Source organism: Papaver somniferum, unplaced genomic scaffold (genome assembly GCF_003573695.1).
Source record: "Papaver somniferum cultivar HN1 unplaced genomic scaffold, ASM357369v1 unplaced-scaffold_24, whole genome shotgun sequence".
NCBI classification, from domain to species: Eukaryota; Viridiplantae; Streptophyta; class Magnoliopsida; order Ranunculales; family Papaveraceae; genus Papaver; species Papaver somniferum.
The window spans coordinates 198,649-225,590 of record NW_020634374.1 but is presented as its reverse complement, the minus strand read 5'-3'; the positions used below and the strand labels follow the sequence as shown (position 1 = coordinate 225,590).

General features: G+C 40.0%; 1 protein-coding gene across 9 annotated transcripts; it reads left to right on the top strand.

Moving 5' to 3' along the window:
• Positions 1-10,305: 10,305 nt before the first annotated feature.
• LOC113341059 lies at positions 10,306-14,309 on the top strand. Of its 9 annotated transcripts, none has more exons than XR_003355746.1 (8): positions 10,306-10,575; positions 10,792-10,830; positions 10,959-11,074; positions 12,111-12,238; positions 12,785-12,842; positions 13,308-13,402; positions 13,589-13,729; positions 13,885-14,309. XR_003355746.1 is itself a non-coding variant. In XM_026586094.1 (6 exons), exons 2-5 carry the CDS (start codon positions 11,053-11,055, stop codon positions 13,690-13,692), a joined length of 312 nt encoding a protein of 103 aa, XP_026441879.1. In that variant the 5' UTR covers positions 10,306-10,575; positions 10,959-11,052; the 3' UTR covers positions 13,693-13,729; positions 13,885-14,309. The 9 variants fall into 9 exon arrangements, 2 of the variants coding, with proteins under 2 accessions (XP_026441879.1, XP_026441878.1); XR_003355747.1 differs by having other exon boundaries at positions 13,167-13,402; XR_003355749.1 differs by having other exon boundaries at positions 10,798-10,830; positions 12,785-13,402.
• The last annotated feature ends 12,633 nt before the right edge of the window (positions 14,310-26,942 follow it).

Sequence of the window (26,942 nt, the reverse complement as noted above, 5' to 3'; positions counted from 1 at the left end):
TTACATGGATTTTCAAAATGTAGACAAGCTCGTTCACTTAATTCAAACTATGAAATGATAGATCGAAAAGATTGAAGGTTTAGGAGCCATTTCAGCCTTACCATCAAGATGTATAATTGTCATGTTCACCTTTTGCATTTCATTTTTGATGTTATGAAGCTGGAAGTAGTTGATTGCATTTTTGAATCCATCCCCGGGGATTATCACCATTAAAACTTTCAAAATAAAGTTTAGGCATGCGATGTTGTGAATATGGTTCTCGATATCCTGTAGGAAAACTCAAAATAGATCTATCATCATCATCATGGAATCTGTTATATGAAGAATCTGCTCTTCTTGGATCTACATCATGAGATACATTCTGAGAAAAAAACTTCTACAAAAGACTTTATATGTAGTTTGAATCTTCTTTGGTCTTCATCGTAGTCTCCATCTGAAGTTTGAAATCTTCTCTGGTCACCATATTAATGATCTTGCCTCTCAAAAAAATGATTTGTATCTGTTGTGAGTTATACTTATTTTGTAGATCTTTACGGGTTGAATTACCACTCCCTCCCATGATGAAACTAGGATTGAACAATTCTGATGCCAATTGTTGTGTTACCACAACAATAAAATAATAGACGAATAAGTTTATTCTCAAACCACAAGGGTAAGGGCCTGCAAGTTCAGAGAACCATTGAGAAACAATGACAATACTGCAAATAAATTTATTAATTGATGAAGAACAACAGTCGCCTCTCTTACATTATAAATGCAACAAACCCTATCTCGAGAAAGTAGCGAATCTAGGAAGTACACATGGCGACATCTAACTGGTGTACCCTAACATAACTAATCATCCTTAATGATTGATAACGGCTAGCCCATTTACTACTGCCCATGCATGAGGGCACCCATGTAGTAATTACTAACAGCAGCCAGGCATACGAAAACAAGTTGGAAAGGATGGTGGGGCAAAAGGATTTGGTTATGTTCCTTCAATTAATAGGTATAAATATGTAACAATAATGTTTGAGAACTGGGGAAAGTTCGGAGAAGCTTGCACATACAATCTAGGGAGTGGAAATGGATGGAGAACTCTTAAATATTTTAAGTTTGGATCCCAATTTTGGGAACAAGTTATCTTATTCAATAGACGTATTTATTGGTGGGACAAACTATTGAAAATGATTGTTACCTTCGATTTGGTTGAAGAGAAGTTCTGTGTACATATTTCACCACCTGCAACCGTTTCATCAACAATGATTTTAATGATTATTGTAGACTATGGATTTCGGATGGGTGTTTGCTTTGATATTAGTCTACGTGATAATAGAGGTAGATATTGGGATGTGTGGCTACTGAAAATTAAGGATGATAATCATGGCATTAAAAAGTGAGACAGACATCAGTCATTGGGCTGGAGTAAAGTGTTTAGGATTTACGTCAACGAACTTTTTGCTGTTACGAAGAGTTATAATGTCTTAACTTACACCCATAATAGTGTCATCACTCACGACCCAAAAACTTCAACCCCATAATATATTCTGGATTTTGAAGAATTTTTGATGTAGTATTCCCTCATTAAAACTCATTAGTTTATGTTAGAGCATTGCTCGGTAGAACTCGCATGCGTTTCTATCTCAATCATGTTTGTCAAGTTTAGTTGTCAAAACTATATGTCTTGATTTCTAGACTACTTATAGCTAAGTCTCGGTTTAGGACAGTTTAGTGTAGTTGAGCTCCAGAATCCATGGCGATCATCTTACGAAGACGAAGAACTACTCAAGGATCCAGTGGAACTTCATCCGACTAAAAGGTATGTGGAGACTTGAACTTATCTATCACTCAAAAGTCTATCTATCTCCTACTCTTGAGACAAAGTCGTATAAGTATGATAGTTTTCATACATACACATTTGCTATTTCGAGCCGAGTTTACTCGCCTATATTTTTCTCGAAATATGTGTTGGTAAGCTTTCGCTTTAACCACTTTTCATCTTAACCTGTGACGAAAGTCATGATGACGCTTCAATCTTGAAAATAGCTTTGATGACGATAGTTGTGAATAACGACTGTTATAACATTATAGAAGAATATTTCAATGATTGAAATGTAGAGTTGATATTACGTAACCACCTATGGATATAAGAATATATAGTGTGTTCGCACATTAGTGTATAAATCCATGTGCCGGAAACCAAGTGTGTGAATACGGTATTGGTGAAGGAGACAGGTTGCGTACGCGTACCCGTACAAGTATCAGTAGAAGTTTTCGAACCGAAAATTTCTGTTGAGTTTGTAAGTTTGCAAACTGTTAAACCAATCACCTTAGGTACGCATACCCGTACGCTTACCCACGGAAGTTTTCGACCGAAAATTTCTGCTGAGTTTCTAAACTCAAATTCGATAGCTATGGTACACGTACCCCTAGACGTACCCAAGATGGTTATATTTCTCAAATCGAAAGATCATGAACTTAAACAATAAATCAATAAGGAATGCAATCTTTGCAAACCGTGGATATATTGTTCATGAATTGATTCAAGTGAATCAAACCGATTTTGTTTCAATTGTGTCTATTCATAAAGACCTAAGCAATTGAACAACTCTTGAACCAGTTCTTATGAGTCATTTGAACTAGTTATGTGAAAAAGATGAATACGGTTAATATGAAAGTGCTCATATGGCTAACCATTGGTTAACTTTTTGTGAACCAACTAAGTGTACACGTTTAGGTATGGTTACTCAAACCTAAGTGAAATACATTTCATTTGTGTTTGACAAGCTAAGTTTCGACCTAACGGTTGAAAGATATTAGCTTGTTAAATCAGGTTGTTCATCTAACAATGAATATTGAGTGCTTTGTTACCAAGGTTACTTGGATTGCAAACCTTGATTTGAAAACTATATAAAGGAGACATCTAGCAACCGGAAAAACTAATCCCCACACCTCATGTGTGATACTAGTTGGTTTTTCTAGAGTCGATTCTCCTTTAACCTTAGGTTTCTTCTCGAGACCCTGTAGGTTAACGACTGAAAGAATTCATTAGGATTGTGAAGCCAGACGAAACTACTTCTCTTATAATTGAGCGATCTGATCTTGTCATTTTCTATCGTACGAGTTCAATTGAATAATTGACTTGAGATTATATCTCTCATAGGTCAAGATAAAAAGAAATCACAAACATCTTCGTCTCATCGTTTGTGATCCCGAAATATCTAGTTTCGCTACCATACAATTTAGATTATTGTGAGGTGATTGATAATTCTAGGCTGTTCTTCGGGAATATAAGTCTGGGTTATCAATTGGTTTCTGTTCACCTTGATTTTATCAAAATACGGAACAAAACTCTTAGGTTTATCTGTGGGAGAGAGATTTATGTATCATCATAGACTTTTCTGAGTGATACAGATTTGTTTATTAAAGTCTTCGACTTTGGGTCGTAACAACTCTTGGTTGTGGGTGAGATCAGCTAAGGGAATCAAGTGTATAGTATCCTGCTGGGATCAGAGACGTAAGGAGCACAACTGTACCTTGATTCAGTGTGATATTGATTAGGGTTCAACCACAGTCCAGACCGAAGTTAATTTGTAGTAGGCTAGTGTGTGTAGCGGCTTAATACATTGTGGTGTTTAATATGGACTAGTCTCGGGGTTTTTCTGCTTTTACGGTTTCCTTGTTAACAAAATTTTTGGTGTCTGTGTTATTTCTTTTCCGCTTTATATTTTTTTATATAATTGAAATATCACAGGTTGTGCATTAAGATCAATCAATTAGAATATCCAACCTTTGGTTGTTGGATATTGGTCTTTGGTACCATCCAAGTTTATCTCTCTAGTATTTGATAAAGACTCGCAGATTTCCATTTGCTTGGGTAAAGATCAAGTCGAGAGATTGAGATATTAACTCTTTGATATACTTTTATCTAGATTGATTCTAACTGTATAGTTGATTCTCTAGAAAGTATATTGGAGTTAGTCCATACAGATTGCTAATTGAAATATTGGGTGAGGTTGTTAGACCCCCGCTTTTTCAATTGGTATTAGAGCAGGCAAACACGTTCAAGACCTCAAAAGTCTGTGTTTGTAGCGATCTGACTCTATGGATAGAGGTACTATCTATGATAAACGCGTCACCAGAAATAAAGACTCTGTTTCTAATAGGTCTATCAAAGAGAAAGATCCGTCAGTCTTGGTTATAGACGAACCTAGTGTTCAAATGAAACAGACCAGTACTGACATGTGTTATCCTGATGAATCTGACTCTGTTGCTCAAGAGGAAACAACTAGAGAGAGTAAACTAATTCTAAATATTGTTAGAATTCAAGCTGATATAGTCAAACAGTTGAAAAAACATGTCAATGTCCTTCTTGGTGTACTAAAAGGTTGTAGCTCCTGTTAAAAGGCTTCTTATAAGGAAAATCCTGAAGTTCGATCAACTCATATCTTACTTGAGGCAAAACTTGAAAAGGATGCTTTAGAAATTGAACATATCTTGAGTAATCTCTCCATTCAAGGATGTTCATAAAAGTCTGTTATACCATCTACTTCTACACAAACTAAAAGAGCTCCAGTTTCAGAAGTAATTTCATATTCTCTTCCCACTCAAACTGATGCACAAGGGATTCACACATCAATTGGAAGAGATAAATCTACAAAAGATAATGTTAGGTATATAATCTCTAATCACTTCTGTGATCAGAAAGTGTGTCTCTTTGTTGATGGTGGATTTTCGTTCAAGGCTAAAATTGTAAAAGCCAAATTAATACGCTGACATCCTGCAGAGGATAAAGCTATATGATAAGTGATGAGTACCTCTTCACTTTACTAATTCACCTAGAATTGAGCATGTGGCAACAATCCCAGTATTTTGTTAATTAAATACACAAAATTCATCCAGGATGGAGCATGTAACAACAATCCTAAAAAACCCTGTGAATTTTTAGCAGTATTTATAATGCATGATTAGCCTTGTATTTCCTGTGCTGTTCCCACAGAACTCTCATTATTTGTGTGGCATGACGACCGAGTGTTGCTCTCAGCAGAGTAACACGAATCTCCAAGTACCAATAGTGAGGCATGCACGAGATACCCGTACAGGCTACATCTCTCGGTGTGTTATACTAGCCCGATCCTCAGCAGGAGCAGGCTACCACCTTAATGACCACCAGCGGACCCGTTTTTGCCCTGGTCAATCGAATACATACCACGCCTCCCAAACAACCACCGAACGCCAGCCTAAAGTAGGATGGTTGGGCCAGTGTGGAGAAGCTTGGAAAAGCTTCTACGCACAAGACTGCCAATGTCGGTCTCAAAACAGATCGCGACCGTCCAACTTCGCCCACATGGTTGGACGACATAGATCGTCCCATGACCGGTTGGACAAGTATTGTCCTGCACACCAGCGGGCCCCTTTTCTACTTAATTGATCGACCTTCTCACGACCTAGCCAGGGAGGAGCAAACACTTGCTCGAAGTTCGGCCAGAGTGATGCTTTAAGGGTCACATGAAAGTTCACTAGTGTCTTAAATTGATCACGACCATCCAACTTCACCTGCATGATTGGATTGCTTAGATCAAGCCTATGACCGTGGGACAGGTACACACATGCTCACCACCGCCTCAATGTGGGCCCCACATGGTCGGCCTCCCCAAAGGAGGAGCATAGCTTGCCAAACCGTTAGGTTGAAGTCGTGTACACACGACCGATCCAAAACCCTAATTAGGGTTTGCGGCATGCTACATGTGTCGCTAATCGATGACGAGTGTCCATCTTCGCAAGCTTGGACGGAGGGTGTAGATGTAGACTTAAAAGGTCCCGAGCATGTGAACATGATCACCGTGGGCCCATCTACACGCATGACCAATCGACCAAGGCCAACCATAGACGGACGTCTCGAAACGCGCGCTAGAAGTAGGCATGTCGCGCGGTTTCCAACTCCTTTGCGGCATGGGATTTCTGTTGCAAATCAATCTCAGCCGCTCCTCTTTGCCTGTCAAATTGAGTGGCTTAGATCACACTTTCATGGGACAGTGAAGTACAGACGTGTACACTGGAAAGCCGTCTACACGCATGCCCGGTCGGTCCTGCCTAAAAAACCTCCCATGCTTGGTTTCGACCAATATGAAGAGTGATGCTTGCGCACCTCTTTAGAACCCTAAAATTCCACCAACGGTCGCAGATGAGCGTCACAAGATCATCTCGTCCGTCCAACTCTACCAGCTTGGTTGGGCAGCCCTGGCTAGGAGTTAAACGACCAAAGAAGCATCCCCATGATCACCGTCCGCCGCTCTTCCACATAGAGTGATCGGCCAAAGCAAGGCTCGCCCATGCAGCCTCCAAACGATCACTTGAAGATGGTCGGACGTGATGCTATTTTAAGACACTTGATCGTGACTTACTCCGTTAAGTCTTAAAATAGCGATGCTTCATACATGCTGAATATATTCGATGTATTACATGCATAGAATACACACGATATTTCATAAATATCGATTTCCCAAATAACTTAGTTATTTAACCTAGCACCGTATGTTACCTTCTGTGGGTCCCACGATCCACACAATCGAGACATCAAGCATGTCACAAACTGGGGGATACATACTGGGGTATTGGTCTGGTGGTTTACAACGTGCATTGCAAGGACAAAAGGTATAAAGCAGTGTGTTTGTAACAGTTATAATTGTTACAGAACCCACTGTTACAAAGAAACACTAACAGACTCTTGTGAACTGGATTAAGTGTTACAGAAATTGTTACAAAGATAATCAAATTTGAAAGTAAAGGCAACGGTTTCTGCGATTGTCTATGTGTTTTGTTTTGTGTTCTTTCTCTCCTTCTTCGTTGCAACAATGGTGATTGTCTGCAACTCGATTCTAAGCCTCTGTTTTCTCCCATAACTCTCCATCCCCATTCTCTGAGTCCCAGGAAACCTTTTTATACTCGACAATGACAAAATATCTCCTCATAATTGTGCCAAATCTTCTCTCTGTCAAGCCATAAACTCGGGAATATTTTCTTCCCAGATTTACCTTCCCATGCACCTGATTGTGGCTAACTCACTCCAAACACGCAAAAAATATTCTTGCACGCTCTAGGAAGTGTCCCAAGTCCTCCAAACTCGAGCAATGCTCATCTCAAACTCACGGCCAGTCATGTTATCCCGTGAATATCTCAACTGCACACGGACTCCCCTGTTTTCTTCCATTCGATTATTCGGCCAAATCTAGTCAATTCCAAGGACCTTACCAACCTTGTTTCATCATCATAGGCCCAAACAAAGCCTTTTCCATGAAAATCTCCAAGTAAATCTCTGCCCAAACTTTCCCAGAAAACCCGAGAAAACTAGCCTCTCCTGTTTTGTTGAGAAAAAATATCCAGCCAAATTTGATCGCTCAAATTACCCGTACTAAGTTTGTTATGCTCTATTGAATCATCTCAAAAAGTTTCATCCATTGAGTCTCTCTAAAACACCTTCAAATCTCGAATCTAAATCTTCTTGTGTGTCTGCAAAGTTTTCCCGCCAAAAATCAGTTTTGAAAGGTAGAAGATGGTTAGCCCTTATCCAACGTCCTGGGTGCCGAATAACAAATGGGTGTTGTGGATAAATGGGCTATACATAGCCGTGGGTGACACATAGAAAAAGTGGGGGTCCGTATAGCAAATGTCCTCCGGAGGCGCTTCGAGCAACTTTTCGAGCCGAATTTTCCAACAATATTTATTTCCAAAAATACCTACAAACACAGAAAACACCATAATAAGGACAAAAACGAGTACTAACAATACGAAACATTGAGGACAAATTAGACACATAAATGCGTCTATCAAGCGTGCAATGCACATAAATGCGTCTATCAAGAAGACATGGACGGTAAGTGATGATGGGAGAAGTGGGCAAAGACTGATCGTGTGATACTAACACGAGAGACGAGGGTTAGGCTCAATGACTTGTATAAATAGGTTCTCGTCCCTATTTACAGACAAGACGGAAACCAAGTGTGGATACAACGTATTCAAACACGCAGAGCTTTGCTTACATTATTGCAAGCCAGTTCGGTATTCTGATACAAGTCATAAACAACCAACACCTTCACGATCTCAACACCTTCTTCGCTTCCCTCCCTAAGATCAACCCCATCTCCTTCACTTTGTGACCGAAGCAAGTCTGGAACGACCATTTCTTGGTTTAGGCCAAAATTGTACAGATTGATCTCTCGAATCAAAAGCACTCCCGTGTAGTGCATTTTTTTAGGGTTTAGATTTATTTCTCATCCACACACCCCAAATTACCAAAAGTAGCAGAAATAGTTTTCACCCATAAACAATTGGCGACTACAGTGGGAGATTAATCTCTCGGTTGTGACGTCAATTTCTTCAATACCAATTCAATTTTACTGATTTCGAAAATGGTGGATCTTAGGTCTGGATCAGCAACCAATCCTGACGGGACTAGCGCTGACAACACTCTCGGTGTTGATATCCCAATCAGTGGTGTCACCGTGGAGCCAGTCAATACCATCAATGTATCTCGTGGAATTACTCCCTCTACTACCAGCACCAGCGAAGCAGCAGGAGATAATCCATTGGGCGTGACACCTTCTATCCCTAGATCCAGAGCATCTGCAAACCCGGCATCTCTTCGAGTGTAACACCTCCAGCCGTCACCAGAGCAACTGCCGCTCCTCCGTCAGGACGAGGGGCCAGAGGAGGACAACCCCCTATTACCATGGTGGATTTGATTGAGAGACAAGAAGTTCTCGCAAGGGCACAAAGGTACATGACTACAACACAGAAAGAGGCACTAACTTTTCTTAAGACATTAACTGATTGATTGCCACAAGAGCCAGCCCCTGGAGCCAACAAGGAATGCATTCAACGCACGGAGCAGGTACTTCAACGACGCGGCCCTACATGGACCTGATCAAAGAAGAGACAAACGACATACTCGATCTCCTCATCAAGATGGCATCAAATATGAGCAGCTCTGTCATGGAGACTCCTACACTGGGGACTGATCCTCACAATGATCCTCCTCAAGTCAATAGTTTCACTATAAACCAAAGGACGGTGGATCAGGAAGCGGTTTCTCTAACGGAAAGTTTATGCGAACTGTTACACCTCTCGAAGAATCAGCGGGTGGAGACATTTGCTGCAATCAACCAGAGGAAGGTCACAACCGTTCCCTACATGTTACCGCACGCATCAAGGATTTAGAGTTCAAGAGGGCCCTTATCAACACATGAGCGTCTTCGGATGTGATTACCCTCAAGACTCTCAGGACAGCCAAGTTTCGCCAGGCAAGATCGTACAGAAGCCTACTACGATGACAGACTTCGAGGGAAACCAAACCAACACGTACGGGTATGTCAACCTGAATTTATCCGTAGGGCCCGTCCAGTCAAAGGTGAAATTCGAAGTCGTGGAAAAAGAGCCAGACTACCACATGATATTGGGGAGACCGTGGCTTCATGACAGTAGGATTGTCCCTTCGACATATCACCAGTGCCTGAAGACTATGCTGAATAAAGAAGTCGTTTGTATCCCTGCATCGTTGTCTCCCTATGCACTGATATGTGGAATGAAATTGTTTGAACCAAGAGAAGCTCCGCAGGAAGGATCAGACAAAGTTCATTGCATCCCACTCCCCACGTGGGTGTCAATTCAGGAGGAGGACCGACTTGCATCATTGAGGGATAAGCCCCACGATGCATCTTTGCTGACAAGGCGTTCTTCTTCATCCGGTGAAGCCACAACCCACGCTCACGCTAAGAGGGAACGAACTTTTGTGGAAATCCGTGACCAGAAAAGGAAAACCGTATACTGACGCCTCTGTTAGCAATGAGCAGGAGAGACTGTTACCCAGTCTCCCCGCCCAACGGAATGCTACAACAACGACGATCCACAGGAAGAGGTGTTGGATGCTCCACCACAGCTGCAAGACGACACCAACTCCACAACTGATGAGCTCCAAATCGTTAACATCGGGAATGAGGAATCTCCTATACTAGTGGAAAACAGGCTATCTGAGACACAATGAAACGACACACGTTGGTTGTTTCGAAATAACAACACTTAGAAAGTCTCGCTGACCAAAGTCAAACTGTCGCTGTGTAAGGTCTTTTGTTGACTTACACAACGATACTTCATGTGTGGTCGTTGACTAAAGTCAAAGCAACGTTGATGTTGACTTATACAACGACGTGTACATGTATATTGTTTCTGTGGAGTTTTCAATGGTTAGGATTTAGTTTGGTTATATGACCGGCTCAGATGAAAAAACAGACTTCGTTAATACCGATGCTTCTGCAGCTATCTCTTACTTCAATTATTTCATCTCTCACCAAAACACCACCGCAAGCGAAAATCCTCTTTCTCCTCACCACTTACCATCATCACTCAACTCTTTCTCTGAAGTCGAGTGAGCTGATGACTCTAAACTTGATAATTAAACAATCCTGATCTATCGATCTTTCACTTGTGATTTTTCAAAGATGAAAACCCTAGCCGTTTCTCCACTTTACATACTTTTTGCAAGATGATTTTCTTTCTGTAATTTGAACTGATTTCAATCCAAATCTGTTTTTCGCTGAGGTAAATCTTTTGGTATTTGATTTATTCGTTTATATTTTTGTCTTCTGATAATGTAGAAGTAAAAAAGAAAATTGAATTTGGATAGATAGGGTTCGATTTTCTTCTGAAAAACTACTTATTTTGATTTTCTTCTGTAACTTTCCAAACCCTAAGTAAATGTTTCTTTAGATTTCTGATTCAATTGTAACCCTTAACTAATTTTTGTTTTAATTTTAGTTTCAGACACCCCAAATTTCAGATAGGACATCTGTTTAGGTAAACTAATAACTGGTTATTTGTGGTTTTGATTTCAGACATCTCTGTTTCAGTTCTATCACCATTATATAATTTTGAATCTGTTTTTTTGAGAATCTAATAACTGGTTGTTTGTGATTTTGTTGCAGGTAAGGTTTACGGATCTTTAGCTCGTGACGGAAAGGTTAGAGGGAAAACTCTAGCTAAACTAGACAAGAAAACCAGCCTAGAGGTAGAGCTCACATGAGGAATCTAATAACTGCCGGTAAGAATCGTAAGATTTCTTCTCCATACCATTGATTTTTAAGTTTTGTTGGTGAGAATCATATCTTTGAGGATCTTTTGTGTGTATACTGCTCGTTCTAATGTGAATCTAGATTTTGTGGAATTGGGTGTTGTGAATGTTAACTTAGTTGGATCTTGTGTATTACTGTAAAGTGTAACACTGATTCAGGGAGGAAAAGAAGGGTTGTAGTTGTAAATGGTACTTGAATGTTGATTTTACAGAGGGATTTTTTGGTTGAGTATCATGAATGGTTATTTGAGCAATTGGGCATTTTTTAGATTGTGGTTAGATTATTTTCAATATCATTGCTTGAGACCATGTATCATGTGTTACTACCAATTTAGAGGTTGCATATATAGTTTGGCTTGGAACTTGTTATTGTACTGAAGTTATCATGGATACAATAATATATGATCTCGTTTCTCTGTTAAAAAAACACTACAGTTTCAGAGGACAAAACCTACAAACCAAACTAATTAACTTTGAAGTTTGAAGAACTGGTCCAGATGATGATATGTTCCTATCTCCATTGCTTTATCTCAATTCTTTGTTCGTTCTTTTGATTTTCTAGATCCTTAGACTATGGATAATTTAGATCGATAGGAAACTGTTTGTTCTTATCTCAATCTACATAACTGTTTATAGTGTTTTGTGTTTTTTTTTTATGTTAAATCTGGTTAGGGTATTTGATCTTTGTCTATGGTTTCTTGTTACATTTTGGTGAAGAATATATATAGATAGATAGCCCATCATTATTATGATTCACACACCTAGGGCAGCGATTACTTATGCCCTGTTATGAAGTACAGTGCTCTATACAGTAATGATTGGACCCTTGGTCTTTCTCCTCATACTGACCAAGACCTCATTACTGTCTTATATGAAAAACATACAAAGAGTACTCTCATAACAAGGCCAATGGTGGTACAGTTCATCTTTTTGCTCCCACTAACGATAACACTAGTGAACTTCAAAGAGTGAAGAAGGCTGACTAATATTGATTTTTACTTTGCAGGCCTGGACCAAAGGAAGAATGCATGCAACCAAACACAGAGTAATGGTGAAGGAGAAAAGAAAGATTCTCGACTCAATGCTACAACATCCTCCAAAGGCAAAATGTTGTTGGAGTATTGGATTGTTATAGTAAGTGTTATACCCTTATCCGTGAAGTAGAGAAAAGAAAGATCCTCGGGTGTTAAATGAATTTTTTAATTTCTTTTTTTAGTTGCTAACTAAAATGAAAATTGTACTGCTAGTAAATAGTTTATTAATGTAAGGAAAGTCACCGACCAAACAACATCCTCAAGTATCAATAATAAGCCGATGTCATAGAATTTGTTGTTTTACTAGTACTAGATAGTATATCTTTCTGTTATTAATTTGAGAAAATGAATATCAGTATATCCTAGTGTCATGTCAATTTCTTAATCTGATTGTTCCAATTGTTTTTGAGAGGCCAAAGTTCATTTTTCATATTATAGTCTGTGACTGTGAGATCATAATGATGCAGCCTGTTTGGTGTTTGCATTTACACCCTAACCGCACAATGTCCGAGGAAGCTAGACTGAACCTGGTAGTGCGTATAAAAAATGTTGTTTTAAACCATAAGAGTTGCAAGTAACTTAAGATTTTGAGCCCCATCTTTTGACGAGGATATAGTGAGTAAAATGTTTATGGTACGAGTTGCAGGTGCAAGGGTTCAAGCAACGTGCAACAGGGAACATGGATGATCCATATCTAATCCCTGGTATGTATCTGATAAGAAGCAGTTGCCTGTAGGTAATAGTAAGAAATGCAAACTCCTCTAAACACTAATTTGGTTTGGTTACTTCGCTTGTATCTGCCAAACAACATCCTCAAGCATCAATAATAAGCCGATGTCATAGAATTTGTTTTTTAACTAGTATTAGATAGTATATCTTTCTGGTTTTAATTTGAGAAAATGAATATCAGTATATGCTAATGTCATGTCAATTTCTTAATCTGATTGTTCCAATTGTTTTTGAGAGGCCAAAGTCCAAAGTTCATTTTTCATATTATATTCTGTGACTCTGAGATCATAATGATGCAGCCTGTTTGGTGTTTGCATTTACACCCTAACCGCACAATATTCGAGGAGTTGGACTGAACCTGGTAGTGCGTATAAAAAATGTTGTTTTAAACCATAAGAGTTGCAAGTTTCTTAAGATTTTGAGCCCCACTTTTTTACTAGGATATCGTGAGTAAAATGTTTATGGTACGAGTTGCGGGTGCAAGGGTTCAAGCAACGTGCAACATGGAACATGGATGATCCATATCTAATCCCTGGTATGTATCTGATAAGAAGTAGTTGCCTGTAGGTAATAGTAAGAAATGCAAACTCCTTTAAACACTAATTTGGTTTGGTTACTTCGCTTGTATCTGCACCCTACAATGTTTTTTCCCACGTATGTTAAGTGCAAGTATGCAATGACTGCGAAATCGATGGTACATTTATTTCTTTGCTTAATGTAGGACTTGCTCGGAAACTTGTTCGAAGACCCTTTTTGAGGCGGGTGGTGTTCCCTGTAAAATTGCGGAAAGCATGTGGCTCCATACTCATCTTATCCAAGATTTGATCTCTATTTCTCGAACAAGTGTTCCTAAATACCCGAGGTATGTTTGTCATATATGACTTCCACTCGTGGATACGTTGCGAGCACGCAAAAAAAAAGTGATTCACAATGTTATGTTATGTTATGTTTTGTGTACATACTGCATTGCTATATTCTCTATCAGTGAATACACTGTTTTTTTTCTTGTATGTGCAGGATGGTGTTGTGAAGTTGGATACTTCGTTGTCGTTGTTGACTTACAGCTCGAGTGAATACATTGTTTTTTGTTTCATGAAGTGGGTGTTGTATATATATCTGCTTGAAATGGCCATTTGGTTTGATTTGTTGCAGCTAATTTTCAGTGAAATCAAAGTGGGAGAAGAAACTTGGACATTGTGGTTTTCATTGTAGTTTTCTTATGGCATCCTTTTCCAGCCAACGGCGGAAAATCTGAATTACTACAACTCGAATCCAGAAATGCTACTTAAATGTATGAATTCATTATAATTGAATACTTTTTTTTTTGTGATTTTGAATCCAAGTATGAATTCAGTTATGAAGTGTTATGAGTTCAGTCATGAATAGGTGTAACAATGAACTTTTATTTGAATTTATGAATCCAGGTCTGATTTTTAGTGTAATTTGAGTTTATTTTAGTTCGAATCAGAATTATAAATCAGCTCAGTCAGAATGACTGCAATCAGTCAGCTAGAGCTGATTTGTATTTTTTATATATTAAAAATTAAATCTACGACGTAAGCTAATTGTCGTACCTAGAGACATCCAGAAAGTATCATAAACCTGAAAGTGTCGTTCCAGAATAAGACACTGAATCTACGGCACTTTCAGTAGCACTTTGATAGTGTCGTATAACATCCTAATACGACACTTTCCAACTATCTTAAAACGGCTTTTCCCCACCTATCTCCACCAGCTCAACCTTGTGTACGGATGAACGCACAAAGCTTGTACAACTTCTCAAAGAATACCAGGACATATTCGCTTGGACGTATGAAGAAATGCCTGGTCCAGATGAAAAATTGGTCACCCACCATCTACATGTCATACCTGGAGCCAAGCTGATCAAGCAATCTCCGAGGAAATTCAGGCACGAGTCAGAAGAGCAAATCAAGACTGAGATTCAGAAATTGCTTGCTGCTGGCTTCATTAAGCTCATCTATCATCCGACCTGGTTGGCTAATGTGGTTCCGGTGAAAAGAAAAACGGACAGATCAGGTGTTGCGTGGATTTCAGAGACTTGAACAAATGTTGTCCCAAAGACGATTTTCCTCTACCTAACAATGCATATTAGTAGACTCCATCAGCGGGCACGACATGTTCTTCTTTATGGATGGATATAGCGGGTACAATCAGATAAGGATGTATGAGCATGGCCCAAGTAAGACAACTTTTCGAACTCCTCTCGGAAATTTTTATTATACTGTAATGCCATTTGGTTTAAAGAATGCCGGTGCAACGTATCAACGCTCTATGACGGCAATCTTCCACTGGAGACGATACCTCAAGGGAACAGCCTCAAGAAGATAACGATGTCCGCACGTCATGTCAAGAAAGATCCGGGAGAATCACTCTATCAGACGATGGTGCATGTCTATCATGCTATGTTGGAGAATCTGCGTTTTTGGTCATCCTCTGGACTTCGTGAAGCTGTTGAACGCTCATCTACAACAACATCTGCCCTGCTAGAAAGAACCAGTAAGAGGAAAGCCACCGAGATACAACATCATGCGCATCCAAAATTGCCAACTTCAACTCTAGTACCACATGCACGACTGCCACAATGATGAAACAACGTCCAAGATATTCCATATCTGCATCGATGGTAACTACATCAATGAGAGACGCTTTTAGAATTTGTCTCCCATTGAAGAAGTAGTTGCGTTACCAAAGGAGATTGCACTTGGGACTTAAGAGGGTGCCAAGTTCGTGCAAGTTGCCACCACGCCTCTCCCTGCCAGTCCCTTCTGATCACAACTGCTGCTAAGAACCCTCGTCGATTGATACCATCCAGAGCTTCACCATATCAACGACCACTACATACAAAAGACCCATCGGGAATACAAGATGGAGCCACGTAGACCACGCTTAGGGACTGAGGCTCAACATGAAATTCCTTCGCCGTCAGTCAAGAACTTCTTCAGTACAAGAGAGATGGTCAATCAAGAAGCATGTAATTCGCAAGGGGAAACCAAACTGAAGAAGAGGCCGCTTTAACACTATCTCCAGCAAAAGCCGCTTCAATGCTCGCTCCAAAAGCTGCTTCAACGCTCTACGGGACCTCATCTCTTCAGAAGCTGTTTCAACGCTCTCCAGGACCTGCTCGCTCCAGAAGCTGCTTCACGCTCTCCGGGACCTGCTCGCTTCAGAAGCTGCTTCAACGCTCTCCAGGACCTTCTCGCTCCAGAAGCTGCTTCAACGCCCTACGGTACCTGCTCGCTCCAGAAGCTGCTTCAACGCTCTCCAGGACCTGCTAGCTCCAGAAGCTGCTTCAACGCTCTATGCAGGACCCACATTCACATTTGAGCACACAAGGTTCATTTTTGAGCAAAGCAAGCACGCGGTGGGTCCCACGTTCGAGCGAAGCAGGCAGGAAGGCCGGTGTTTGGTCAAGGCAACAAGGCCGGTGTTTGGTCAAGATAACAGGGTCGGTGTTTTGTGTAAGTAGCAAGGATTACACTCGAGCAAGCACATCAACCGTACGCATAGGACAATGCCGACTTTTGAAACATGTACACGGTGGACCCATGTTTGATCGAAGCATGCACAACTGCCCATGTTCGAAGCAAGCATGCTGACATCGGGTCCCACGTTCGACCGAAGAAGGCACGCAGTGGACCCACGTTTAACTGAAGCAGGTACAAAAAACCCATGTTCGATCAAGCAGGCGCATGATGAGTCCCACGGTTGAGCGAAGTTGGCGGGACCACATGCCTATCAAACAGGTGCGACAGGGTGACGTTTGGTCGAAGCATATACATGGTGGGGCCCATATTCGTCCAGGGTTACATGCACAGTTTTCTATGGGAGAGGAGCATACAAGTTTTATTCCCTTCTTGGCTCAAATACCCGAAGGAGGAAACCGGTCCCACCAAGGTCGTGGTCACACCTGGCATACTCACACGGATGATTGCCAACACGGTTGGCCAGAATCCCTCCAGGTAAACTTCCTTTATCTTGTCTTCTTACGTGCATACTGTCACCATCTCATGCCTACCCCACAATGATGTAACCATTGTGTGCTAGGTAGGGGACTTAATGTTGATGGTGGATTTTCGTTCAAGGCTAAAATTGTAAAAGCCAAATTAATACGGTGACATCCTACATAGGATAAAGCTATCTGATAAGTGATGAGTACCTCTTCACTTTACTAATTCACCTATAATGGATCATGTGGCAACAATCCCAGTATTCTATGAATTAAATACACAAAATTCATCCAGGATGGAGCATGTAGCAACAATCCCAAAAAACCTTGTGAATTTTTAGCATTATTTATAATGCATGATTAGCCTTGTATTTCATGTGATGTTCCCAAAGAACTCTCATTATTGGTGTGGCATGACGACTGAGTGTTGCTCTCAGTAGAGTAACACTAATCTCCAAGTACCAATAGTGAGGCATGCACGAGATACCCGTACAGGCTACATCTTTCAGTGTGTTATACTAGCCCGATTGAGCACATATCTCTCGGTGTGTTATACTAGCCCGATTGATATCTCTCGGTGTGTTATACTAGCCCGATTGAGCATATCTTCCTGTGTCAGTCTCAGAAACAATCACGACCACGCAAGTTGGCCGCATGATTTAACCAGCCTAGACGATCCTCAACAGGAGCAGGCTACCACCTTAATGACCACCAGTGGGCTCGTTTTTGCGCTGGTCGGTCAAATACATACCACGCTTCCCAAACAACCACCGAACGCCAGCCTAAAGTAGGATGGTTGGGCCGGTGTGGAGCAGCTTGGAAAAGCTTGTACGCACAAGACTGCCAATGTCGGTCTCAAAACAGATCGCGACCGTCCAACTTCGCCCGCATGGTTGGACGGCATAGATCGTCCCATGACCGGTTGGACAAGCGTTGTCCTGCACATCGTCGGGATGCTTTTCTACTTACTTGACCGACCTTCTCACGACCTAGCCAGGGAGGATCAAACGCTTGCTCGAAGTTCGGTCGGCGTGATGCTTTAAGGGTCACAGGAAAGTCCACTAGTGTCTTAAATTGATCACGACCATCCAACTTCACCTGCATGATTGGATGGCTTAGATCAAGCCTATGACCGTGGGACAGGTACACATATACTCACCACCGCCTCAATGTGGGCCCCACATGGTCGAAGTCGTGTACACACGACCGATCCAAAACCCTAATTAGGGTTTGCGGCATGCTACATGTGTCGCTAATCGATCACGAGTGTCCATCTTCGCAAGCTTGTACGGAGGGTGTAGATGTAGACTTAAAAGGTCCCGAGCATGTGAACATGATCACCGTGGGCACATATACACGCATGACCAATCGACCAAGGCCAACCATAGCCAGACGTATCGAAACGCGCGCCCGAAGTAGGCATGTCGCGCGGTTTCCAACTCCTTTGCGGCATGGGATTTCTGTTGCAAATCAATCTCAGCCTCTCCTCTTTGCCTGTCAAATTGAGTGGCTTAGATCATACTTTCATGGGACAGTGAGGTATAGACGTGTGCACCGACAAGCCGTCTACACGCATGCCCGGTCGGTCCTGCCTAAAAAACCTCCCATGCTTGGTTTCGACCAAGCTGAAGAGTGATGCTTCCGCAGCTCTTTAAAACCCTAAAATTGCACCATCGGTCGCAGATGAGCGTCATAAGATCATCTCATCCGTCCAACTCTACCAGCTTGGTTGGGCAGCCCTGGCTAGGAGTTAAACGACCAAAGAAGCATCCCCATGATCACCGTCCGCCGCTCTTCCACATAGAGTGATCGGCCAAAGCAAGGCTCGCCCATGCAGCCTCCAAACGATCACTTGAAGATGGTTGGACGTGATGTTATTTTAAGACACTTGGTCGTGACTTACTGCGTTAAGCCTTAAAATAGCGATGCTTCATACATGCTGAATATATTCGATGCATTACGTGCATAGAATACACACGATATTTCATAAATATCGATTTCCCAAATAACTTAGTTATTTAACCTAGCACCGTATGCTACCTTATATGGGTCCCACGATCCACACAATCGAGACATCAAGCATGTCACAAACTGGGGGATACATACTGGGGTATTGGTCTGGCGGTTTACAATGTGCAGCGTGCATTGCGCCATCACAAGAACGTGTCAGGAAGACATGGACGGTTAGTGATGATAGGAGAAGTTGGCAAAGACTGATCGTGTGACACTAACACGACTCCACTACTCCATCACTCCACTTACTCCACTTCCCACGAGAGACGAGGGTTAGGCTCAATGACTTGTATAAATAGGTTCTCCTCCCTATTTACAGACAAGGCGGAAACCAAGTGTGGATACAACGTATTCAAACGCACAGAGCTTTTCTTACATTATTGCAAGCCAGTTCGGTATTCTGATAGAAGTCATAAACAACCAACACCTTCACGATCTCAACACCTTCTTCGCTTCCCTCCCTAAGATCAACCCCATCTTCTTCACTTTTTGACCGAAGCAAGTCTGGAACGGCCATTTCTTGGTTTAGGCCAGAACTGTACAGATTGATCTTTCGAATCAAAAGCACTCCCGTGCAGTGCATTTGTTTAGGGTTTAGATTCATTTCTCATCCACACACCCCAAATTACCAAAACTAGCAGAAATAGTTTTCACCCATAAACACTCTTTTGTGAACCAAAAGGGCATAGAGTGCAAACGAGGAAAACCAAGTTGAAAAACAAATCGTTAATTCAACTTCAACACACCTTAGATTTGATTCTTAAAGGTGTAACTGACATTCGAATGTCTAAACCAATTGGTTTTTGTACACGGCATGTGTTTCTTACCAGGAAAGTCAGTTCAATGAGTTCCTCAAATGCACAAAAACAGAATAGACCCGTTGACAAATATCGTCCAAGAAGAACTCATGTTCTCTCTCCTGTCAGAAATGGAGATGATGATAACCCTGATGTGAAACTTGCATCAAGTGAAGAATGCATATATGAGAAGATGCATGACAACCTTAAATTGCTTATTGAAGGATATAAGGAAATCATCAACAGGATGACTGCTCCATCTAGACAACACTCATCAGGTAAGAATCCTCACTATGTGTCGTATTGTGATGATAGTAAGTTTTACGATAATTTTTCACATCATGACAACCTTCCTCCAAAGTGCATAAGGAAGAGATTTAACTAAAAACAATATTCATTTGATGAGCTAAAAGCTCATACTTGTGCCACTTAATCACAAGGTTGAAATCTCTCACACACAAAATCCTGGTTGAGAGATATGCTCAGGTACACTTGTTGGCAATGGTATTTTCGGTTTCTCAAGCTATTTTCTTATCGTCTTTAGCATGAGTATCTTTGCGAAAATGCTTGCACAAGTATTTGTTTTTACTGTGATCAGTTTTGTTTTTGTTTTGGTTAAACTTGGTGTTACTCTTGTACTCTAAAATTGTATCTCTTATGAGACATTTCTTTTGGAGTCTTTTTGATTCCCTCATGTGCAAAGAGTTCTCTGCAAAGTCGTGTGCAAACGACTCTTGTCCTTCGTTTGGGTCAAAATTGATCTCGTACGGGCTACCCATGTGTCTGGCACGAATCAATTAAGGAAACCCTAAAAAACTTCCTTCCCTAAGAAACTTTTAAGTACTCGACCTATTGAGTTATGTAAGTCACGTACGCATACTCTAGGTTTTGGGTTGTCAAGAATGTCTTATTCTTCATCTCACTATGGTTATTTTGCAAAGGGATTTCTTGAGAAAGGTTTCGGTTTCGAATCAAAAGGGAGGAAGAAAAGAACTATGGCAGAAGATGGTGCACCCAATGCCTCATGCTACTATGCATACTCACATCAAGATGTTGAGACTGAGGATATGGTTTCTGCTGAAGTGGTTCATGATTTTCTTAAATATGTTAAAGGATTCTCAATGAGGATATATTCTCTGAAGATGCAGTTGATGATATGAATCGTAAGCTCAAAGGTCTCGAAACCCGTGAAGCTGTCGAACGTGAACTTTGATGCAGCTTATGATCAGTTTTCTGGAAGACATTTGTTTTTGTTTTTATTTTTGTAGGAAACTTCTTAAGAGAATTTTTATTCTTGTTTTTGTTTAAGAAGGATAACTAGGGTTTGGAATAGCCATTATTGTGAGTACACATAGCTATGTCCAACGTTTTCATCTTGCAATGTTTTTAGATTTATTTATTTAAATTGTAAAGTGATTTGGAAGATGATGTTTGCAGTATTAATCTTTATGGTTTTATATATTGCAATATGTTATGGGATATGTATGTATGCGTCCGTGAACTATTATTGTCCCATACGATGTCAAAAGTTATCTCTTTCATATGTCAATATGCATGTATTGATACAAGATCGATGAACTTTTGACAAACAAAATTTAAGCCTATTATATCAATTCTTTGATGGAAGATAGGTTAAAATCTTTTGTTTACAAAGATTAAGATTATGTCTATTATATGTCGTTATGCAAATAGTGATGAAGATAGAATGAATTTTTGTATATTCCGAAGTGTTGATCTTCCCTGATCCATATTTTATGTATATACTGTGTGGCTCCATAAGTCTTCTTATGTGATATTTCCAACTAAACAAATCATAGATTCTTTGGTGATTAATTTGGTTTTGTATTCCGATTAATCTAATCATGGGTTCTCTTATGATTAGTTTGATCGAGAATTTTTGGATACAAAATCATTTCCTTATGGTTTTTGGTGTCCAAAGAAATCCTTCTTTTCTCGTAAAAGTAAGGTCGCTCTTGTTGTTCTTTCGGGAATGATATCAAATGGGGGAGAGTTCTTTTGAACTTGCGCTTAATTTCCATATCTTTGTGGGGAGTGCGGTTGCGGAATATTTTAGGGGTTATCTTGTATCTTTATAAACTCATTGATGAATGCATTTAGCTTTGGCTTTATGATTGCATCTAAACAAGTTGATATGTACTTTTCTTTGGTCTTGAAGCATCTCCATGGAAATTTCATTAGGATCCCGTTTTCGTACCTTTGCCAATTTTATTGATAAAAAGGGGGAGAATTAATATGTCGTTCACACTACAAATACATATGGTTTACGTGTTTCACGGATCATTATGTAAGGGGGAGTGGTTTTCATGTTGATATGAAAGTATTGACTAAGGGGGAGTGATACATATCACCACAGTATTGTTGTCGAAGTAGTGATATAAGAACTTTGATACTGTGTAATAATACTATGACATTGTATAACAATGATCGAGAGATTTTGTTTTCTCATTGGTATGGCTATGGATCTTCAACAACTATGATGTTGAATTGAACATCTATGCAATCATGGGAGTACTTGGAAAAGACGAAGTTTTCGAGTAATGTTGAAGCACCAAGGAGATCAATATGTATCGATAGTTTTGCCACTAAAATTGACAAAGGTGGAGATTGTTAGAGGATTCCTCGGTCGAACTCGCTTGTGTTGCTATCTCAAGCATGTTTGTCAAGTTTAGTTGTCAAAACTATATGTCTTGATTTTTAAACTACTTATAGCTAAGTCTCGGTTTAGAACAATTTAGTGTAGTTGAGCTCCAGACTCCATGGCAATCGTCTTACGAAGACGAAGAACTACTCAAGGATCCAGTGGAAATTCATCCGAATAAAAGTATGTGGATACTTGAACTTATCTATCACTCAAAAGTCTATATATCTCCTACTCTTGAGACAAAGTCGTATAAGTATGATAGTTTTCATACATACACATTTGCTATTTCGAGCCGAGTTTTACTCGCCTATCTTTTTCTAGAAATATGTGATGGTAAGCTTTCGCTTTAACCACTTTTCATCTTAACCCATGACGAAAGTCATGATGACGTTTCAATCTTGAAAATAGCTTTGATGACGATAGTTGTGAACAACGACTGTTATAACATTATAGAAGAATGTTTAAATGATTGAATGTAGAGTTGAGATTACGTAACCAATTATGGATATAAGCATATAGTGTGTTCGCACATTAGTGTATAAATCCATGTGTCGGAAACCAAGTGTGTGCATATGTGTTCATACGGTATTGGTGAAAGAGACAGGTTGGGTACGCGTACTAGCAGAAGTTTTCGAAACGAAAATTTCTGTTGAGTTTGTAAGTTTACAAACTGTTAAACCAGTCACCTTAGGTACGCATACCCGTACGCGTACCACGGAAGTTTTCAACCAAAAATTTCTGCTGAGTTTCTAAATTCAAATCCGGTAGCTATGGTACACGTACCCGTACGCGTAGCCAAGCTAGTTAAATTTCTCAAATCGGAAGATCATGAACTTAAACAATAAATCGGTAAGGAATGCAATCTTTGCAAACCGTGGCTATATTGTTCATGAACTGATTCAAGTGAATCAAATCGATTTTTTTTCAATTATGTATATTCATAAAGACCTAAGCAATTGAAAAACCCTTCAACTAGTTCTTATGAGTCATTTGAACTAGTTATGTGAAGAAGATGAATACGGTTAATATGAAAGTGCTCATATGGCTAACCATTGGTTAACTATGTGTGAACCAACTAAGTGTACACGTTTAGGTATGGTTTCTCAAACCTAAATGAAATACATTTCATTTGTGTGTGACAAGCTAAGTTTCGACCTAACGGTTGAAAGATATTAGCTTGGTTAAATCAGGTTTTTCATTTGACGGTGAATATTGAATGTTTTGTTACCAAGGTAACTTGGATTGCAAACCCTGATTTGAAAACTATATAAAGGAGACATCTATAAACTGGAAAAACTAATCCCCACATCTTCTGTGTGATACTAGTTGGTTTTTCTAGAGTCGATTCTCCTTTAACCTTAGGTTAGTTCTCAAGACCCTGTAGGTTAACGACTGAAATACTTTATTGGGATTGTGAAGCCAGACGAAACTAATTTTCTTGTAGTTAAGCTATCCTATCTTGCTATTTTCTATCGTACGAGTTCAGTTGAATAATTGACTTGAGATTATATCTCCCATAGGGCAAGATAAAAAGAAATCACAAACATCTTCGTCTCATCGTTTGTGATTTCGCAATATCTAATTTCGCTACCATACGATTTAGATTATTGTGAGGTGATTGATAATTCTAGGCTGTTCTTCGGGAATATAATTCCGGGTTATCAATTGGTTTCTGTTCACCATGATTTTATCAAAAGACGGAACAAAACTCTTAGGTTTATCCGTGGGAGACAGATTTATCTATCATCATAGACTTTTCTGTGTGATACAGATTTGTTTATTAAAGTCTTCGACTTTGGGTCATAGAAACTCTTGGTTGTGGGTGAGATCAGCTAAAGGAATCAAGTGTGTAGTATCCTGCTGGGATCAGAGACGTAAGGAGCGCAACTGTACCTTGAATCAGTGTGATATTGATTAGGGTTCAACTACAGTCCAGACCAAAGTTAGTTTGTAGTAGGCTAGTGTCTGTAGCGGCTTAATACAACGTGGTGTTCAATCTGGACTAGGTCCCAGGGGTTTTCTGCATTTGCGGTTTCCTCGTTAACAAAATTTATGGTGTTTGTGTTATTTTTATTCCGCATTATATTTTGTTATATAATTGAAATATCACAAGTTGTGTTAAGATCACTCAATTAGAATATCCAACCTTTGGTTGTTGATTTAAATTGATTGACACTTGGATATTGGTATTTGTTACCATCCAAGTTTATCTCTATAGAATTTGATAAAGACTCGCAGTGTGACGGACCGGAAAATTACGCTTTTGGCGCGTTGCCACGTAGGCCGTAACTCCCCCGATGCGCCATGATGATGCTACGATCCGGGCCTCAAATCTAGGAAAATGCACCTCCATTTGCCCTTGCAAGCATGCTCGTGGAGCATGATGCAGCTAACTTAGCTTCCACACCGTTCCAACTTACCCTTGTTCCGCAAAGGGTTTATTAAGAAAACAATAACTTTCCTAAAACGTCAAAAACGACCTTTTGAGTCCCTAAACGAATGAATTTGGCTAAATTCTGGTGACCATGTGGATCTATATGTCTTGATCTTTGGGACGTTTCCCATCAAATGGACTCCTCTTGAGCTAAGTTACGACACTCGGGTTTTTAGCCTATGTCGAACGCCTTGATAGGAAGTATGAGCATCCAGGGAATGGAATGCAACTTGCCTCATCAAGTTTGGACACAATCATCTCTTGCGTCGAGCTACCGAGCCAGATGATATGAGAGGCCAGAATGTCGCAATCATCTCACGATTAGATGATATAAGCGACAAAGTGCTGGACCGGCAATGCTGCAACTCATTGTGGCTGACTACGTACCCTTCCCTACTCTAAAAGGATCAAGCACAGACCGTAGTTCATCCTTGGCGGGACAGAAACTTAAACTAACTCGATTGCAAGGCCGGCCTAACAATAATGGTAACGACCTGGTCCGTATAGGCCATTACCATTATTGTTAGGTCACGGCCTTGCAATCGAGTTGGTTGAAGTTTCTGCCCCTTCGAGGATGAACTATGATCTGTGCTTGATCCCTTTAGAGTAGGGAATGGTACATATGCAGCCGCAATGAGTTGCAGCATTGCCGGTCCAGCACTTTGTCGCTTATATCATCTAATTGTGAGATGATTGCGACATTCTGGCCTCTCATATCATATGGCTCGGTAGCTCGATGCAAGAGATGATTGTGTCCAAACTTGATGAGGCAAGTTGCATTCCATTCTTTGGATGCTCATACTTCCTATCAAGGCGTTCGACATAGGCAAAAACCCGAGTATCGTAATTTAGCTCAAGAGGAGTCAATTTTGATGGGAAACGGCCCAAAGATCAAGACATATAGATCCACATGGTCACCAGAATTTAGCTAAATTCCATCGTTTAGGGCCTCAAAATGTCGTTTTTGCCGTTTTAGGAAAGTTTATGTTTTTTTAATAAACCCTTCGCGGAACAAGGGTAAGTTGGAACGGTGTGGAAGCTAAGTTAGCTGCATCATGCTCGTCTACCATGCCTGCGAGGGCAAATGGACGTGCATTTTCCTAGCTTGAAGGCCTGGATCGTAGCTTCATCATGGCGCATCGGGGAAGTTACGGCCTGCGGGGCAACGCGCCAAAGGCGTAATTTTCCGGTCCGTCACACGCAAATTTCTATTTGCTTGAGTAAAGATCAAATCGAGAGATTGAGATATTAACTCTTTGATATACTTTTATCTAGATTGAGTCTGACTGTCTAGTTGATTGTCTAGAAAGTATATTGGACTTAATCCATACAGATTGCTAATCGAAATATTGGGTGAGGTTGTTAGACCCCCGCTTTATCAGTTTCGTTGAAAGATTTAGGGGAAAAAGATACCAATATGAGGAGTCAGTTGAAACTGAGGAGACAGAAAGCCGTGATCATCCTTCCAACCAATTGTAGGAGGATGAGACCCAGGATACCTACTTACATACCGGTAATCTTTGTTTAGATTCATTTTCAAATTGGATTAACTTATGTAGACAACTGTTACGCACACCCATAGATATATATATATATATATATGTCTTTGTATCAACTTTATGAGAATATCTTCTTACTTTCTTATTTTAGGCTAAGCTACATTGCTTTGTTAACTCTGCACTTTGTTTGTGACTTGACCTTATCCCAAAGGAGAATATAATGTATGCTCTCGTGACTTATTTTTTCAAGCCAAACAGGTAGAGTTCTTTATATATCTTGACTTCTGACTTTTAGGTGGATTCAATATTTTAGAATTTCTCAATGTATTTGGTGACAAGGAATTGTATATTAGTGTTTGGTTAAATGTCTTCGTGCTTGAGTTATTAAATTAGGAAATCTTCAAGCACTATAATAGTCTTCATATTATTTAACGGTTTTGTTCCATCATTTTAAATATTTAATACAATTTTCAAATTTGTGACACAATTTCAATTCTTAATCATATGTAAGTTGTTGTAAGATTTTCTATCATGATGCATGATGGATAATAAAACTTCAATAATTTTGTATTATTCAGCGAACGAACATAGATTGCCAGTTGAGTAAGTTCAGCTCGGTTAGATCCCATTTAATATATTCTAATGGTTATTAATATAGATTAGTGTTGTTGTAGCACTACCAAAAAATATTTGATCCGTATAC